At 38.9% G+C, this 20,007-nt stretch overlaps 2 protein-coding genes across 4 annotated transcripts in view; one reads left to right on the top strand and one right to left on the bottom strand.

Annotated features, from left to right (window-relative positions):
* Nucleotides 1-918: 918 nt before the first annotated feature.
* On the bottom strand, nt 919-17,060 carry ovca2 (OVCA2 serine hydrolase domain containing). Of its 2 annotated transcripts, none has more exons than XM_017489549.3 (3): nt 16,696-17,060; nt 16,319-16,482; nt 919-2,848 (listed from the first exon to the last, which is right to left on the bottom strand). In XM_017489549.3, exons 2-3 carry the CDS (start codon nt 16,476-16,478, stop codon nt 2,334-2,336), a joined length of 675 nt encoding a protein of 224 aa, XP_017345038.1. In that variant the 5' UTR covers nt 16,479-16,482; nt 16,696-17,060; the 3' UTR covers nt 919-2,333. The 2 variants fall into 2 exon arrangements, with proteins under 2 accessions (XP_017345038.1, XP_017345039.1); XM_017489550.3 differs by having other exon boundaries at nt 16,573-16,696.
* Nucleotides 17,061-17,124: 64 nt separating this feature from the next.
* Nucleotides 17,125-20,007, top strand: part of smyd4 (SET and MYND domain containing 4) — a 37,896-nt gene continuing 35,013 nt past the window's right edge. For both annotated transcript variants that reach the window (XM_017489544.3, XM_017489543.3), the window contains exon 1: nt 17,125-17,305. In XM_017489544.3, the coding sequence (XP_017345033.1) occupies nt 17,172-17,305 (134 nt within the window). In that variant the 5' untranslated portion in view covers nt 17,125-17,171. The remainder of the gene's footprint in view (nt 17,306-20,007) is intronic.

The raw sequence follows: 20,007 nt of genomic DNA, 5'->3' as shown, positions 1-20,007 counted from the left end.
TGAAGACCGGACATTCTCCTTTAGGATTTTCCAGTCGAGAGCAGCATTTATGTTTCCCTCAATTATTGCAAGCTGCCCAGGCCCTGAAGTAGCAAAACATCCCCACACCATCACACTTCCACCAAGATGCTTGACCATAGGTGTGATATTCTTTTTGTGGAATTCTGTGTTTGGTTTATGCCAGTAATGGGACCCCTGTCTTACAAACAGTTCCACTTTCGACTCATCAATCCACAGAACATTCTCCCAAAAGGTCTGAGGATCATCAAGGTGTGTTTTGGCAAAATTCAGACTAGCCTTAATGATGTTCTGGGTTAGCAGTGGTTTTTGCCTCACCACTTATCCATGGACGCCATTTTTACCCAGTGTCTTTCTGGAGTCATGAACGGTGACCTTTATTGATGCAAGAGCGGCTTGTAGTTCCTTTGATGTTGTTCTTGGCTCTTTTGTAACTTGCTGGATGAGTAGTTGCTGTGCTCTTGGAGGAATTTTGGATTGTTGACCAGGTTTGGGAAGGTTCACTACTGTGCCAAGTTTATCCATTTGTAGACAATGGCTCTCACGGTGGTCCTTTGTGGAGTCCCAGAGCCTTTTAAATAATGTTCTAACCCTTCACATACTTCTGTATTTCAATCACCTTCCTCCTTCTCATTGATCAGTGACAAATCAATCATTACATAAAAAAAGAAGAGAGAAAAACAGTCCATGAGATCTGGACATGATCATGGCTGTGATACTGGAGCACAAGCTCACTTAAGCTACAAAAGAACCCAAAGTTCCAGTACATGCACACGTGCACATGCAAACACACAAATAACTGTTTCCGACAGTGAATAAGGCCTCTGACTCAGTAAACTCTAGAGAGTGTTGTGTATTGTGACGAAGCGTGATGAAAAAAACTGGTCCTGTACAAGAAAATTGATGGCAAGGCTACAATAGCACTTTTCTGCAAAGGTGTTTTATTGACAGTGCTCCAACTTACAGTCTATTTACAATCCACCAAACGTGCACAAAAATATGGACATCCATGTGAAGGCCCAAAAAAGAAGACAAAATAGGGGAAAACATATGGACTCCTCCATGTTCTTCCTGAGGCAAGCATTAAAACAGTAACTTTTCATAAACAACAATACATACAACATATAATCTTCAGTATCATAACATATATACCCAATCATTAATATTCATTATATAACATAATATATATAAAATTCACTTTTATACAGGAATTAACTTGTGCTTTGTATTCCCGGCCTCCCGGCTTTCTGGATCGCTTCCGGGGTTTGTCATTTGCTTCCGGTAACCTGGACTAAGACGTAATAAGACAACACGACGTGCAGCTAAGTACAATAAACATTTACTGGTGAATGTATCTGGTATCTGTGTATTTTTATTGTGGGCTATGAGGGAAGGATACGGTAATGGAGTGGATATGTAAAAAGCAAATAAGTTTAAATAACTTTATTTTAAGTATGTTCTGAGAACATCTAGATATGTACAACCTGTTTCAAACATCGATCCATCCACCCATTTTCTATACTGCTTATCCTACTGGGTCACAGGGAACCTGCCCAGGGAGCATTGGGCACAAGGGAGGGTACACCCTGGACAGGGTGCCAATCCATCACAGGGCATAATCACATACACACTCACACAACCATTCATATACTATAGACACTTTGGACATGCCAATCAGCCTACCATAAATGTCTTTGGATTGGGGAACTAAACAGGAGTACCCGGAGGAAACACCCGTAGCACAGGGAGAACATACAAACTCTGCACGCACAGGGCTGTAGCGGGAATCGACCCCCCAACCCTGGAGGTGTAAGGCAAATGTGCTCACCACTAAGCCACCGTGTGTGGTTTAAACCGTTTTATGGAAAAAAAAAAAAAAAAAAAAAACCCCTTGCATGAATTATACAGTTCGTCATATACACTATATGGTCAAAAGTTTGTGAACACCTGAACATCAAACCCATATGTGGGCCTTCCCCAAACTGTTGTCACAAAGTTGGAACCACTGGATGAACTGGAATGCCGACTGTGCCCCAGGCCTCCTTATCCAAGATCTGACCACACTAATATTCTTGTGGCTGAATAAGGAAAACCCACAGCAACATTCCAAAATCTAGTAGCATGCCTTCCCAGAAGAGTGGAGGTAATTATAACATCAAAGGGGACACTACATTTGGAATTAGATGTTTAAAAAGCACATACAGTGTGATGGTCAGGTCTCCACAAACTTCTGGGCATATAGTGTATATGGTTTCCCCATATTAAATTACACTAAAAGGTTGTGGCTGTATTTTTTTTGCATGCTTCTCCTTATTCTACTGAAACCTCTTCAGGAACTCCTGGTAGATGTGTTTGTGTGTAGAGGAAGCAGGAACAAAATGTCCACCTTGATGAGTGAGGATGCGAGCTCCTAGGAAAAGGGGCAGCAGGTCTCGACTCATCTGCTCTGAAATTACCTTATCATCCTGCCCAAACACGTGTAGTGAGGGCACCATGATACTCACACCCTTGTAGAAGTACTCATGCTGGGCACAAGCACTGCGGAAACCGGCAATCAGGATGGCAAAGCGGAAGTTAAATGTAGGGTCTAATTTCTGCTCCTGCAAGGAACACAGCATGGCTACCAAGGCAGCACCTTGACTAAAGCCCAGGATTCCATCAAAGGTGCCCAAATCCATCACTGCTATCCGCACAGCCTCCAGACTCTGCTCCAAACCAAGGCTGCTCTCACACTCCTGCCTGGAATCAAAGCTGCGAGCCTGGACATCAGAGAACCACCAGGCCCTCTGATTCTCATCCACACTGGCAGGCTTCTCTTGCACCTCGGAGTCTGGACAGAACAAGTATACAGTACATGACTTTCAAAATTCTCAAATTACAATACCACTCACATAATACATTTATTCTTGTGCTCGTTTTCTCACAAAATTATGTGTGAAACGTCTGCTTCTTTTTATTTGATATAAGTCTGACTGAAAAATGGTTCAAAAACAGTTCACTTGGAGTTTAAGTTCATGCACTCATATGTACAGAAAAAGTATAACTGGGGACAATATAAGCAAGGCCAACTCCAATTAAAATAAAATTAGAACAAGCAGACTGCTTGTGTTCATTTTTACAAATTCCTTAAAGCCACTTGGATATGGATATAAAAATAAGGAGCATACTTTACAGTAGGGCTGCACAATTAATCGAATATCAATCTTGATTACGATTTTGAATACACACGATTACATGAACATGATCGACTGCGATATTGACATTTAAAGTTCGTTCACCGCTCATAGAAAACTGCATATCAAATCAAGCACTTCCTAAACTTACAGCCAGTCACCACAGACTGGCGCAGGGATAACTTCATTTTGTATGCCAAAACGTGGAAACCAGTTAGCATTGTAGCGAGGAGAAATCATGACACTAACATGTTGCTAAATGGGACTACAGAGGTTGTCGGAGACATTAAATGTAATCACGCTGAACGGGAAAAAACTTTGCAGATAAACTGTTTCAGGTGTGCTGTGCACAATCCCACCCACCCACCCCAAAAGTGGATGAAGATTCATCCACAGAGTAAATCTGTATTATGGAAAATGTTTTAAATTAAGTTTGGAAAACTCTGAAGCTTTTGATGGTGACGTTGAAGTCGATTGTATTTAGGCTTCAAACTTCACAAAAGTTGTGTTCATTTGTAAAAATTATGTTAATGGAAAAAACGTGTTAGCATTGTATACTTTTGTTGATCACAGAGCTTATTTTTTTTTACAATAACCCAAAAGACTATGGAAAAATCTTATTGGGTTTTTGTTGAGGGAACCAGTGTGATGATAACTTCCGGGTTCCGGTACAAAATGACGTCATTCCTGCACCACTGTATTGGGTGACTTGGCTGCATCTCTCCTCCTGTAAACACCGTTATTGCTTTTTCTGCATAGGCCTGAATTGTTATTATTTGGTTGCATATTTTCATTTGTTTGATGGCATATTTATTCTTACTTATCCTATATTTTGGGTACAATTGTATTTATATTTTGCTTCTATGAGATGATGCACTTTAAGGACCAGTCTAATTTGATGCAAAGATTTGTACATCTGCAGGAATGTAGCACAAAGCAGTAGCACTGAAAGCAGTGGTCTGTTTATTTAAATGTGAAAGTGCAATAACAATTTGTTGTCCCTAAAATCAATGAATAATCGTGATCTCAATAAAAGTGATCTCAATATTGATCAAAATAATCGTGATCATCATTTTGGCCATAATCATGCAGCCCAGTGTTGGGAACTCTAATAATCAAGCACAAAAAGTAGACATTTACAATAAAATTGACTAATGCAAGGGTAATAATTATTCAGCATGATACATATTGAAATGTTGATCTAAATACTGTATGGACAGCTTGTCTAGAGGGAAGTAGATACAAGACAACAGAGTGTCTAATAAGATTTCCAGTGCAATCATTTTCTAATCCAAACCACGTGAATGCATATTACAAACAGTGTTTGGTAAGTAACTAAAAAAAAAAGTAATCCACTATAGATTACTAGTTACTACTTTAAAATTGTAATTTGATTACATTACTGATTACTGCATGTAAAAAGTACTCAGATTACTAATTACTTTACTTTCACATTACTTTCAAAAACCTATCAAATCTACAAAAATAAATGCAATTCTTTCAGTAATTTTAGCACGTGTCAATGTATGACATGATCAGAAAAAGTTGGATTTATGATAAAGCATACCATGACGTTCCCTACTGTTGCATTGGAAGTCTGCTAAATACCCATCTATCTCCCAGTGGCTAAGGGACGTGATGTTTTTTCTAAAACTCGAGAAAATAAGGCATACGATGAAGGGTTGTACGGACAAGTTTTTTTTATAAATGGCATCCTTTTATCGTTTATTTTATTGGGGGGGGGGGAGTGTTACTTTTAATTTTGTTTTCCTTTGTTAGTTTACACAGAAAAAAAACCTGTGAATGTTTACTACTGTGTGTTGCTCAATTTGTTTTTTTTTTTTTGTTTTGTTTTTCTTCTCAATGGAATATTTGGGAAAGGGAGGGGAGGAGAGAAGAAAAAAGGTGATGTTCAGCAGACATGTTTGGTAGACGTGTTCAGCAGAAATGTTTAGTTCGGCAGAAATGTTTAGTTCAGCAGAAATGTGCAGCAGAAATGTTTAGTTCAGCAGAAATGTTTAGTTCAGCAGAAATGTTCAATAAAAATGAAACTGGAAAAAAAAACATGCCTCCGGCGTTGTCACTGTTTGTAAGCCTACCAGACCAATAAAATATAAAACTTTTGTAACTAGGCTTGTTTGGTGTCTCTAGCCAAGGGGAGGAACAAGTAAGCTATGGGTTTAGCTGCTCCAGTGCCATGCAAAGTACATTATCTTTCCTTATAACCTTCTCTTTCCTTTCCTTATTTCTTTCCACGTAAACCGGAACTAGAACAAGGCATTTACACACTAACATTCTCAGGTGCTGAGCAGGAAAAGTGTTTCAGTTTCAACCGCTTTACTAAAAAAATACCCCCCCCCCAAAAAAAAGTCATATATCCAGTTTGTCAGAATTGAGAGCTGCCAGCCAATTAGACATGTATCTTCCTGTAAACCCTGTCTGATTGGTCTAGCCTCCGTTCACTGAAGATATAAAATTTTTACTGATGTTCAGTTGCGTATTGACAAACTGCTCCAAATGGAGAATTAGTCGGGGCTAAAGAAGAAATCTTCGGGGCAAGATGTTATTTATTTTAAAAATGCATTTTACTTAATATTTTCTTAACAATAAATTTGTAACCCAAGTAATGTAATTTTATTGGTATCAGTAACTGTACTCAAATTACATACATTTTAAATGTAATGCATAATATATGTTTTGGAAAAAATGTATGAACCTCTAGGAGTATGAGTTCATTTAAAGGGGCAACTAAAGTCAGGTGTTTCAAACAAGGGCATGGCAATCAGGCGTGAGTTTAGCAGGTCTTCCCACGTTCCAAGAGCATAAACTTGGGTCTTCACTACACACGTTTATGGAAGGGCACCATGCCTCAATTAAAGGAGATTCCTTGGGACCTCAGAAAAAGAGTTATTGATGCTCACCAGTTATCAAGAGTTTGACCAACACCAATCCACTGTGAGGCAGATGATGTACAAATGGAGGAAATTTGGTGCCACTGCTACTCTCCTAAGGAGTGATCGCACAGCAAAAATCACTCCAAGGCTGCAGTGAATAATATTACACAAAGTCACAAAGAATCTAAGGACTTACAGCCACTCTAGCACTGAGTAATGTCAATGTTATGAGCCCACCATCACATTGAACAAAAATGGCAGAACAGCAAGGAGGAAGCCAATACTCTCCAAAAAGAACACTGCTGCCCATCTGATGTTTGCTTTAGACCAGGGGTTCCCAAACTTTTCCAGGGTAAGGCCCCCCAAATGGCATTAACATTTGACCGAGGCCCTTATCTTGTTTATTTATCTGTTTATTCTTCTTGTTTATTGAATGTACATGTTTGCACGGAACAAAAAGGAGTGGCTCTTAATTTCATTGTACATATGTATAGTGACAATAAAAGGCATTCATTCATTCATTCCTTCTGTAAGATGTCTTTAAAACACATTAAAAATACAGACTCCTGGATATACCCCCCCCGACCTTTTTTTAAAATTAATAATTACATCTTACATATTTACATTACATTAAGAATTGATTGTGTATGTGGTTGTCTGAGAGTGAGAATTTATTTTTCACACCAAATTGTTGAGGCCCCCCGGGCGCCCCCTGGCGGCCCCCACTTTGAAAACCACTGCTCTAGACCACATGGATAAGCCAGAAACCTACTGGAAGAATGTTCTGTGGACAGATGAATCCAAAATAGAACATTTTGGTTTAAATGTAGTGTTATTTTTGGTAAAAACTGCATTCCAACATGAGAGCCTCATCCCACTGTGAAGCACATAGTGGCAATATCATGGGGCTGCTCTGATTGGTGGAGACCATACTCTTTAGAGATGGATTTGTAACCATTTCTAGCCTAATGAGCATCAACAACTGTTTTTCTGAGGTCCTCAGAAATCTCATTTGTTCATGCCATAATACACAAAGCATGTGTTGTGAAGATCAGATAGCTCCCTGTTCTTTAAATAAAACAGGGTGCCTGCTCACAACTGATTGTCATCCCATTGATTGAAAACATCTGACTAATTTCACCTTCAAATTAACTGCTGATCCTAGAGGTTCACATACTTTTGAGACTCACAGATATGCATTATTGGATCATTGTCCTTAATAAATAAATGACCAAGTATAATAATTTTGTTTCATTTGTTTAATTGGGTTCTCTTTGTCTACTTTTAGGGACTGAAAATCTGATGTTTTAGGTCATACTTATGCACGCACACACACACACACACACATACAAAAAAAAACCTGGAAGTATTATAATTTTGGTCTGGTAAAGGGAAATCCATTTTTAAAACTAGAAAAAAAGTATATAAGCAAAACTGTTGTTCTTTATGAAGAGGAGAAAGGGTTTTTTAATTTGTGTTGATGGATTGTTGGTTACTCTCATATAATTCCCTTGGGAAACTTTAACAACTTCAGATTCACTCCACCAATCATGAGTAAGATATCATATTACATTTTGTATTATATTTTGGCCATAAAAAGGTCCAGTACTGGATGTGTCAGTCTTTACACAGCAGTTCTATTACATTTCAAGAAGTTCAATTGGACTGCGTCTTTGCACAAAGTTTGGCCTGATGGGGGTATAATAAGTTTGGCATTTATTTTTTTGGGGGGGAACATTCGGTAGGCATGACTAAACACCTTCTCAATTGGTGCACTGGTTGCCATCACTTTCCTGGCCTCCTGATACAGCCACGGAACATCCTTTGCATAGCTTTTCCACAAACCATTCTTTAGAAGCGGGGGCTTGTACGAGCACCGGTTTGTGAATGGCAGTTTGGGGAACCCGGGATCTGAGGAAAACACCGTCATGGAATTCTCACTTCCTCACTGCTGGCCGACATCATCACATCCCTCACCAACCTTCACCAGACCCAGCATCAGGCTCTCCTCCAGCCGTACCGAGATTATGAGCAGGGCATCAAAGACCTGCTCGACGACCAGGCAGCAGATCAGCAGGTGCTCCAGGGCCTGGTCCAGCAGGCCAGTATTCCAGCCAACATCATCAAGATGGGACCACAGGATGACCCGGAAGAGTTTCTGAAGTTATATGAGCACTCCATGGTGGCACTTCCGAGAAGTGCCCCAGCAGCTACTGGTCACCAACATGCTGGAACGCCCAAACCTGAAACATGCGATTTTAGCCACACCCTAGAACAGCACCATCAGCACTTCCGGTCGCTAGCTTTCCGCAAGCTCGGCTGCCCATTTACATTCGCCCAGAAACTGTGGGACACCTGTCGGTGGTAGCTGCTGGTTGAAGGACGTGGCGCCGAGGAAGTGATCGACCTTGTGGTACCGGGAGCAGTTCATTGTCAAACCTCCAAAAAGAATGGCAGAGTGGGTCCAGTGCCACCATCTGGCGTTGCTCGATGAGTTAGCAGAGGAACACTTGGAACGGTATCCTGGGGCAGGCAAGCCCCTCCCTTCTTCCTCTCTCTCTCTCTCTCTCTCTCTCACACTCTTATGCCTCTCTCTCTCTTGCCCGCCCAATCCCCATCCCTGCTCCCTGGAAATGGGAGCCAATTCTCCCGAAACCAGTATAATGGTATGGGGAATGTTTTCTTAGCACACATTAGGACTGTTAATACCAATCAATCATCACTTGAATGCCACAACCTATTTGATTATTGTTGCTGATCATGTGAATCACTTCAAGGCCACAATTTACCCATCTACTTACTGTTGGCATGAAGCATTATCATGCTGGAAGTAGCAAAGTTGTCTCAAACTGGTTTCATAAACATGACAATGATTTCAGTGCTCTTCAGTAGCCTTCACATTCACCGCATCTGAATCCCAATAGAACACCTTTGGGATAAGGTAGAATGGGTAATTCGCAGCATGAAAGTGCACATGAAAAATCTGCAGGAAATGCATGATGCAATCATGTCAACATGAACCAGAATCTCAAAGGAATATTTCCAACCTCATGTGGAATCCATGCCATTAAGAATTGAGGCTGTTCTGAGAGCAAAGACAGGCCATACCCAGTATTAGTATAGTGTTCCTAATATATTGTATTTGCCTGAAATTGAGGCATGAGGTGCTCTGATTAAAGAAAATATGACAAAATGCACACATCCATTAGTAAAACATACATGAGTCCTTGACTCATGTTCTAATGTTACTAATATCAAATGCTATGGTTTGTGAATAACTATGTGCAAAAAATATATGTATAAGGGCGTACTCGCACTAGGCCCTGTTGCCTTCTACTGTGCCCAAGCACGATTTATTGAAAGCATGAAAATATGAATAATTATTAGTGACGTTAGGTTAACCTTAGCATTACATTTTGCTGACAGGACACGGGCTGAATGGCGATGCATGGTGGCCCATTCGGAGGTAGTTTATAACACTGCAATGTGTTAGCGTCGTTAAAAATAACTGGCTATCACTAACATTACATGGAGCGTAACGTTAACTGGCTTCACAGCCACAATGCCAGCTGCCTCAAACAAACATAATATAGGACCGTCTTTCAGGTGCTTCGCCAAATTCCAGGTGTTTCCTCGCTTTGTTTGAAATGAACGATAGCATCGGTTGCACACCAGAAACCGATACTAGCTTTCCTCTCTTTTCCTCTCAACGAGTCAGGGCGGAGCTAAACTTGTTAAGCTAAGCTAATCTTCCGTAGTTTTTCCCGTGTGATTGCAGGCGTTCCTTTTCTTCTTCACCACTTGTGGACCGACTAAAACACTTGCGCGTATTTGCTGCCCCCATCAGGTCCGGAAGAATCGCAACCTCGGTACTTTCGGTACAATCGGTACCAACGGAAATGCTGAAAAACAAGTACAGTCACATTTTAAGAATGTTGGTACCGACTTGGTACCGAAATATCGGTTCTCATGACATCCCTAGTATGTAATGAAGAATGTTTACACAGCTATACTATAAAAGCAGTTCATACAACAACAAAAAAATCTAGTATGGCCACATGGAGTAGAGTTTTTATGGTGCAACTTTAAAGCTCATGATCCATATACATACATATATACATTAGAGCTGCAACAACTAATTGACAAAATCGATAGTAATTGATTATAAAAATCGTTGTCAACGAATCTCATTATCGATCAGTTGGTCTGCACGCGGCCCATGTTTAATCAGTGTTACTTCTGTTCCGAAAACATGCTTCGGAGATTAAATACTAAAGTTGTGTACCAAATGACGTAGTACACACTTACACTATGCACTTTGTACTCTACGGTCTAGTGTGTGGATTTTAGAAAGGTAATATCATCTAAAATGGAACCCTAGCGTTTTTTTTTACTAACCGGAGGTATAAGCCGCTTCCTAGTCAGTGGCGTATGACGTCATACACACGTAATGCGATGCCATTAGCTTTAGCCTAATACCCAGAGTCACCAACAATGAATTTCTTCAGTTAACATCAGTGATACCTTTTATTCCCAACATGACCTCAGTCTCCATCAGACGGAGGCGAAATCGTCACATCACTGAGCAAAAAAGTGTGCGACCTCCAAGTCAGGAGGGCATTTTATATTAAACACCACAGAGAAGATCAAACTTTACAAAGCGAAGTTTGTGTAGCACGAAAGCATGACAGTGATGTTGTCACCAGTTGCTTAAAAGGTTTATTTTAATGTAAGTTTATTGTCATTATATCCTGTATCAGTGTAATACACTGATACAGATTGGGAGCGCGAGTAAGATCTGTAATGTCTAGTTAAAACACGATGATCAAAAGTAAACAAGTAAAATAATATGTCTAAAGGCAGTGAGTAACAGAAACCATACGGTGCATTGAAAGAGTTTAATTCGGTGCTTTTTGTGCATCCATAAAAAGTAATGCATACATACTTTATATATGTAAGTATTTAAGCATTTTTTTTATTGATGCACAAAAAGCACTGAATTAAACTACAGTCCTAAATGAATAATATATATTCTGGTGTGTGTGTGTATTGGGTACACACACACACACGCACATTTTATATATTTTATATATATATATATATATATATATATATGAGTATTTATGCATTTTTTTTTTATGGATGCAAATAACCAAATTGATTAATTTCAAAACATCTCATTTGAATATATTTTGATGCATTTAACAAAAAAATATATTATTTAAACATTTTCAAAACCTTTCCTATGGACCTCCTGCAATTACACCACTGACCACTAGGGATCTGTGCAAACGCTGGGAGACAACTTTACGTCATTTGGGAGACAACTTTAGTATTTACTCTCCGAAGTGTGTTTTCGGAACAGAAGTAACGTAATGAGTAAACGTACCATGCGCAGACCAGCTAATCAATAATGTGATTCGTTCACAACGATTTTCATAATCGATTATTATCGATTTAATCTATTAGTTGCTGCAGCTTTAGTCTCATCACATTGACAATTACACATTACATTAAATGTTTGCATCCCTGGATATTACTGTTAGTTGTTTAATGTTTAGATCATAAAACAGCTGTCAAAGAGAGACGATATGTCCCCCTAAATGTCTATGGTGGTTATAGTCCTGACTGAAAGTACAAGCTGCAGCTGTGCCAGATGTTACCCCACACAGAGAATGCAACATGCCTGATCGCCCGAATATTAAGTATTGTTTAACTAATATCAAAAATTAAACATATATTCTATTATACATGTATTTGTGAAGCAAATTTCCATGACTTTTCCAAAACTTTCTGTGTTTATTTATTTTTCCAAAACTTCTCCAGGCCTGGAAATTGCTATTTTAAAATTCCATGACTTTTTTCTTCTTCCGTTTGGCGCAAAGTTGTGAAATTTTGCACACAGAGTGGGGAGGGTCTAAGGAACATTCTAAACAAATTTGGGTCAAGTGCTGACAATGCTCTAGCACCACTACGGGGTCAAAATTGGGCCTAATTTGGAAGTACCTTTATGGTCATAACTTTTGAACCATTTGTCCAAAATTTAAAATCATCTTCAAGCTTCCCAAAAGTTATCAAAAGAATTTTGCATACTCTGAATGGTTTGCCCATATTGGGCCAACAGATCTGACAACAAAGCCATCAAACAGAAAGTGAGGTTTTATCTCAGCAATGACTTTGCACACTGACACAAAACTTGGAAGACATCTTCAGCAACAAATTTCTTAACAGCACCACCTACTTGTCAACAACATAAAATAAAAAATAATTTTTGCTACTCCTCCTCCAACCTGTGTCCAATCTTCTCCAAATTTGCCTCACATCATCTTCAGACCTGGCTAAATTAAAATGATCAAAGGAATGCTGATATTCAAAACCATTCTCCCATAACGGACTGGCAAATGCATGAAACTACAAATCATTCTTATCAATCCCTTTGACTAGTCATGGCTCTGCTCTCCTGTGATTACTTATGCAACAATTGTAGTGCGTCTGAATTATTATTATTATTAATAATATTATTATTATTATTATTATTATTATTATTATTATTATTATCATCATCATCATCATCATCATCATTAGGGGTCTGTTTGTAACCCTATTGGAACTGTTAGGATTTTCATATTAATAGATGTTATTATTATATAAACTCTTCACTAAAACATGATGAGCAGCCCAAACAGCAAGTCATAGAAACACCAAACTTTGGTATATGCTGCAGAATTCCCACTGCTACTCAGTGAAGTAAAAGGGCCAGCATGGGCCTGATGGTGGCACTATAGTGCAGGCATTAACCTTTGTCCTATATCTCAGGGACCATTTCTTTTTTTCATCTTATTCCATGGCTTCTGATGTATCCAGCTAGACCCCATGCACTAATTTCTGCAGTGAATTTTATTTATTTATTTTTTGCTAATTTGCACAATATGTAAAACAACTTTTGCAAACGAGTCCTATGGTTTTTAACTGATCACAAATCTGGTGTTAAACTATTTAGGGGAGTAATATTAATTATTCTCAATAATTATCAAAAAAGCATGCTGACATTTGTAAACAATGTGGCCACCACATATCAATCAGTTCTAAGAAGGCAGACCGTATTACACTCAAAAAGCTGTAACTCATGAATGCTTTGCGTGCATTCAGATGAAACTTGAAAGGACTATATGTGACAAGATTCTGAGGTGATGTGCAAAGTTTGGGGCTTGGTCATGCATAGGAACTAAGGTCAGATAAAAATGTTGGGGTTTTTTTGGCTGATGCGTTCAGTGTCTGTTGCTCAGTATTCCACGTTCTTTTTCAGGACATTCCAAATCGTACTGGCCATGCCCAATGTTTATTCAATGCCTCTGATTAATTTGACCTCTTCTGTCAGCTTCAAAATGGCTTGCTTTTCTCCCATAGACATCTCTGATCTTCATTTGGTTTATCATTTTTTAACAACAAATGCAGTCTTCACTGGTGAAACTGAAGGCTAAAACCAAGAGTTTGGAAAACCAGAGCTATTTATAGCTTAAATTGTTTCAATCTAACAGGACATTCCTGGGTAACAAGAAACACATGTCAGTCACATGTTCCAATATTTTTGCTCACCTACAAATTGGGTGGTCTGATAGAACATACCATATTTTCTATGTTTTTGAACACATCTGCATATAAATACAAGAACATAAAAGCTGAAATTCTAAACTTTTCATATTCATCTTTTGATCTCAAACCCAAATGTTTTCAGTCTATAGCAAAAACAAATGTACTGGCCTTGCTGTTCGAATAGTTTCAGAGGGGACTGCATATATAATGTTACACACACACACACCTGTACACTTATGCAGTTATCTAATTAGCCAATCATGTGGCAGCAGTGCAATGCAAAAGTCATGCAGATACAGGTGAAGAGCTTCTGTTAATATTCACATCAAACATCAGAATGAAAAATGTTTGATCTCTATTGGGACACACACACACTTCCCCCACTGTGTATGTGTACAAGTATTGAACGCGTCAACATTTTTTCAGTAAATATATTTCCAATGAGGATGAAATTTTCACCAGACATCAGCATTAACTCAAGAAATCTGGAAATACAAAGAATTCACAGAATTAAAGTCCATAAATAAAGCTATGTGTAATAAAGTGGAATGACACAGAAAAAAAGTATTGAACATGCTAAGAAAAGCAGTTCTCCAAGGTAAGGTAAGGAACCAATTGAACTCCATAAGTAATTATACCTCCTGTGCAAATTAATATCAGCTGAGTTAGTAAATTGATGGTCTATAAAAAGGATTTTTGTTACCAAGGTGTCACAGAAGAAACAGCTCATGATGGGTAAAAGCAAAGAGCTCTCCCAAGACCTTCACAACCTTATTGTTTTGATGGAATCGGATACAGATGTATTTCAAAACTTCTGAATCCTCCAATAAGCCCCACTGGGGTCATTATCCACAAGTGGAAGCAACATCACTTCGTCATCAACCGTCCACACACAGGAGCTCCTCGCAAGTTTCCTGACCAGAAATTCAGAAGAATAGTCAGAAGAGTAGCCCAAGAGCCAAGGACCACTCGGAAAGAGCTCCAGAAACACTTGGAGGCAGCAGGTGCCATCATCACCGAGAAAACAATAGGCAATGCACTCTACTGCTCACGCTCACCCCACAAGACTCCATTACTAAAGAGAAGGCATGTCGAACCTCGTTTAAAGTTTGCTACAACTCATTTAGACAAGCCTATGAAATACTGGGAGAGTGTAGTCTGGTCAGACGAGAACTTTTTGGATATCATACTACACACCATATTTGGAGAACAAATGGCACTGCACATCACCCTTAAAACACTATACCAACAGTGAAGTTTGGAGGTGGAAGCATCATGGTGAGGGCTGTTTTCATCACATGGTACTGGCAGACTTCATATAATTGAAGGAACGATGAATGGAGCCATTTACCGGGAGATTCTTGAGAAGAATCTGCTGCCATCCACCAGGATGATGATGAGACATGGGTGGACCTTCCAGCAGGACAATGATCCAAAGTATACAGCAAAGGAAACTCTCAATTGGTTTCAGAGGAAAAAAAAAATCAAGGTATTACAATGTCCCAGTCAATCACCTGACTTGATTCCAATTGAACAAAGTTTAAAGACAATATGTTTAAAAGAACGGGCCAAACTCACACCTGAATACTGTGGCTGATTAATTTCTTCATTCAGGAAACATTACAAACAAAGGCTTCTCCACTAAGTATTAAATACATTTAGTTAGTGTGTTCAATACTGTTTTCCTGTATCATTCTGCTTGATTACACATAACTTCATTTATGGACTTTAACGTTTGGACTTCTTGAGTTAATACCATAGAAAATATTTATGAAGCATAATCAATGTGTGTAACTAAACATTTGGATATGTTAATGAGGTGTATTCAATATGTGTAACTAAGTTTTGGATATGTTAATGAAGTGTACTCAGTATGTAACCAACATTTAGAATTATTACTTAAGCATAATCAAATAATCAGTATTAGTTAAAAAAAAAAAAATCTATATGTATAATCAATAGTCAGAAGCATAATCTAAAGCCATAGAACAATGTTTGATCAAGTTATATTCTGAGTGTGTATTGAGTTGGATGAACTGTGTTTTACTGTACAATAATTGTTCTTTCTGTACCAGCCAGTATCCTCCTCCACAGAAGCAGATACAACTTTGAGGATGATACCAATTAATGAGCTAGGGTAAGGCTTGTGAAAAAAAAAGCGAGTGTGGATAAAGGTCAGGACACAACAAGCCTGTGTGAAACCTTGTTGTTGTTGTTGTTGTTGTTTTTTGTTTAAAAAAAAAAAAAAGAAGAAACCATGACCTCATGAAATCGTAATTGCGCGGGCTCCACAAATTTAAGATAACACATAGACACGAATATTTAGTTGTGGCAAAGAAGATTGTTCTGTTTTAATGGGGAAAGGCAAAACCCCACCTACAATGACTACGCTGTGGAGGAAGGTATATAAAATGGTGTGTGCTTGGTTTTCAATAAAGTTTACTTACTTTTTGACATCTACTTAACTTTCTGTCTCTGAAGTTTTTGGCTTAGGCTAAAAAGGTTGATTTATCCACGACAATACCGAAGTCCGATGAAAATTTCATGTGAATAGCCTCATTGGAAATATATTTACTGGAAAAAATGTTGAAGCGTTCAATACTTATTTCCCCCACAGTATATGTATGTATACACACTTACCGTTACTAGTGGGGACTTTATGTGGCGCATCAATGTACACGAATTCAACCTGTTTTTTAAAAAGTTTTCGCAAGGCTCCAGTCTTCTCTCGGAAAGAGGTGCTGCTTTGCCGATAGCCGTGAATACACAGGATCCGAAGCGGAACATCGGCTTTGGACATGATCCTTGAATACAGTGTCACAAAAGATAAAGTTTACTTATAGTTTATAGAAAGAACAGTGACCAACAAATATTCAGTAGAAACACCAACTCACGAGGATTAAATAACACTGAAGCTATCTCCCAAATGATGTACTATACACTGTGCACTCTACCGTCCAGTATATACATTTTAGAAAGGTAGTATCGTCTCAAATGGAACACGATCTTTTACTTACCGGAAGTACTAATGTTTCCTAGTTGATGGTAAATGACTTTAAACGCACGCAATACGACGCCGCTAGCTTTAGCAGAGTCAACGAAGGGTGTTTTGTCAGCGCCGTTGAAAAAGAGAGTTGCGACACTCCCATCGATTCGAAATATCGTGATACATATGTATTTATTTATGTATTTATTATACAGATGTCTCGCGCTGGAGTATGGAAAATAGTGCATTGGCGAGTGTACATGGGGATGTCCACTGAAATCAGACTGCATTGTGGGTATAAACGAGTGAACGAATGTAGGGAATTAAGTTGTTCACTCAGAATTCGGACAAAACTACAAAATGGCCGACAGCCGACATAGTGCACTATGTAGGAGATAGGGAGCGGTTTCAGACACATGCTTGGCTGAAGGACTCCACCGGAAAGAGCGTCACTGTAAGAAACGTAAACTGCTACAGCGTAGTAGTTTGAAGTTATTTGCAGTGGAAATGGATCTCCCGTGTCCAGAGTGGATAAAACATGTTGAACAGAAATGGACCCAACTGGAATCCGCGACAAGAGAGCGCTTTTCTGTCTTTACTGACATAGACGATCTTTTTCACTTTGGACTGTCACAGCTTCAGTCAGTGCATTTATTCAACAGTATTCATGTTAGAATTGTTAATTCAATGCGATATTTTAAATGTTTATGTAAGGTTAAGTAAGGAATAACATGGCAGACCGTGCTGTTTTATGAAAATAATCCGCACCGTGTTGGTACAGATCCTACGCCGAAATGTGTTTATGAACCACATATTGTGATTTTAACTTTTAAAATATCACGTATTGTGATATTTAGATTTAATGTTGGGTAAAGTCCGCGAGACAAGTTATGCTGCGTTCGACTCGGGGTCGCAACTTGTAAATTCCAACCTCCAACCAGGAAATCCCAAAGAAAACACCCCATAGTTTGTGGCAGCATTGGCGTTAGATCATTTAATGTTATAGGCACCGTACATGGTTAAATATTTAACATTCTATCACACTAATCGCTGTTTTGAAGAGGTAATCGCCAATGACCTTAAAATTAACAGTAACATTAGAGTTTTTTTATTTATCACTAACTTATCTAAGTTTTGGTATCTTAGGTTGTTGCTATGGTATCCCAGGTAGTTGCTAGGGTGTTGCTATGCAGTTGCTATGGTATTCCAGGTGGTTACTATGCCATTGTTTGATGGTTGCTATGGAATTCCAGATGGTTGTGAGGGTGTTGCTAGCTGGTTACTATAGTATCCCATGTGGTTTTTAGGGAGTTGCTAGGCTGTTGCTTATGGTATCCTAAATGGTTGCTAAAGTGTTGCTAGATTGTTGCTTATGGTATCTTAGGCTGTTGCTATGGTATCCCAGGTGGTTGCTAGGGTTTTGCTAAAATGCTGCTATGCTATCATGGTTATGCTATCATAGTTGCTAGGGTGTATGCAGCAACCATCTGGAATAGTATACCAACCCCCCCGAGCAGCCACCTGGAATACCATAACTGCAGTGATACCATAGCAGGTGCCTGGAATACCATAGTAACCACCCTTAGAACCACCTAGGATACTCACGACCATGAAGCAGCACACTAGCAGCCACCTGGAATGCCCTAGTAACACATTGTATTATAAACAAATTTTTCATTGGTTGCACAATTTCCATTTAGGAATCACGCAAATTTAAATTATTTCTCATTAAGACAGGAATTGTGGTAATGCAATTCTGTATTATTTGAGCATATGACAATTCAGAAACATTTCCGAAAGCGGAAAACGAGCGTCCGAAAGAAATACATTTTGCCTACTATATAGTTGGTTAGTATGCGTTTTCGGCTGCAGCCATGGTGACCGGTGGAGCTGCTGCTGCTTTGGCTCCAATGTCTACTTGTTGCATGGTGCACCCATGAAAAGTTCCTGACTGACCACCTCTCAGGCAGTGCGTCAGTACCAGGCGGTACTTATGAACATCTGGTACCGTCAACTTTTTCTCTTTTAGTCCCGACTCGGTACTGAAGTACCGGTACTTTTGACAACCCTACTCCTGACAAAATATTATTCACAGGAGTTTGATATACCATACCGTTTTCGATTGGTGCTTCAACAAATTCGATGAAGAGCACGCCAAAATGGACGTGAGGGTATATCGCCGTAACGCTTTAGCACATTTATACCAAACTTATTATTTGTCATAGGCATCATGACTTGCCTGCTCAATTTTGGAAGAGTGCTACCCAGTGGTCACGAGATGTGGGAAAAAAAGCACATTTTTGCTTATAACTTCTGAATAGTTTTATCAGAAAATCATCAAATTAGTCCCAATATATTCAGTGGGGCATACGGAGTCCAACCATATGAAAAAGCCATATAACGACCATTTTGAATTTAGTCATACAGTGCTGTACTTTACGAATGAGTTGGCTTATCATTACGAAACTCAGTCAGTATGTGTCTTTGCACCATGCTCTAAAAGGTCTCAAAAAGTTTTGGGACAGCGCCACCTTATAATGCTATTGTAAAAATGCTAATAGCTATTAACTCCTTTTACCTACTGTCATCAGACTAGTCTTGATAGATTCCATGGTTCATGCTGAGAACAAGCATACCAGTTATGTCATGATCGAGCAACCTTCCTGTCCGCCATTTTGAAAGGTTTTGAAAACATACTTTTTTGAACTCCTCCTAGACCATTCGTCCGATTTGCACGAAAATTGGCCTGCATCATCTAGATTCACTCACGACAAAAATCATGCTACCTGAGGAGTTTCAGTACAGCACCACATACTGGACAAATTCTAAGAAGTAACTATTTTTAGATATATTTTTTTTTAATTATTGGGATTTTTTTTTTATGATTGAAAGCTTACATTTTCTAACTCTTCATGCACTGTTCATCAGACTAACCAAAAACATGTCACAAAGCTTCTTTTTCTGCTCATGGTGCCGATATTTGGCTTGACCCCGGTATTGCTGCTTGCAGCTATATTTCTTCTTATTTTTCTGACACACATTTTGAGATATTGAAACCAATGCCAAATTGTTCAGTCTGGTCAGGAATGGTATGCTTGTATACTATTTGATTGGTCATGGTTGTTCCCACATAGTGGCCATTTAAATTCAGATTTTTTCCCATTTAAATGAATGGCAGAATTTTTGAAGGTTATGCAGACCAAACCATAGGTCCTACAGACATGGAACTTGGTTAGTATGTATTATTCCTTGTCTGTACAGCCTCAGCTTAATGGTGACACTGTTGTGCAGCAGCCCATATCTCCCATTAGAGCTAAGATCTCAAGATTCATGAAGCCAACTT

This window comes from Ictalurus punctatus, chromosome 16 (assembly GCF_001660625.3).
Source record: "Ictalurus punctatus breed USDA103 chromosome 16, Coco_2.0, whole genome shotgun sequence".
In the NCBI taxonomy this organism is placed as follows: Eukaryota; Metazoa; Chordata; class Actinopteri; order Siluriformes; family Ictaluridae; genus Ictalurus; species Ictalurus punctatus.
Note: the sequence above shows the minus strand (reverse complement) of the source record. Positions and strands in the feature narration are given on the sequence as shown.

What these genes read in the sequence shown, in the direction of transcription:
- ovca2 (XM_017489549.3), bottom strand. Translation starts at nt 16,478, where the DNA reads ATGTCCAAAGCCGATGTTCCGCTTCGGATCCTGTGTATTCACGGCTAT. An exon ending in TAAAGTCCCCACTAGTAACG is followed by an intron (nt 2,849 to 16,318) that starts GTAAGTGTGTAT and finishes TGTTCTGTCCAG; the next exon opens with ACTCCGAGGTGCAAGAGAAG.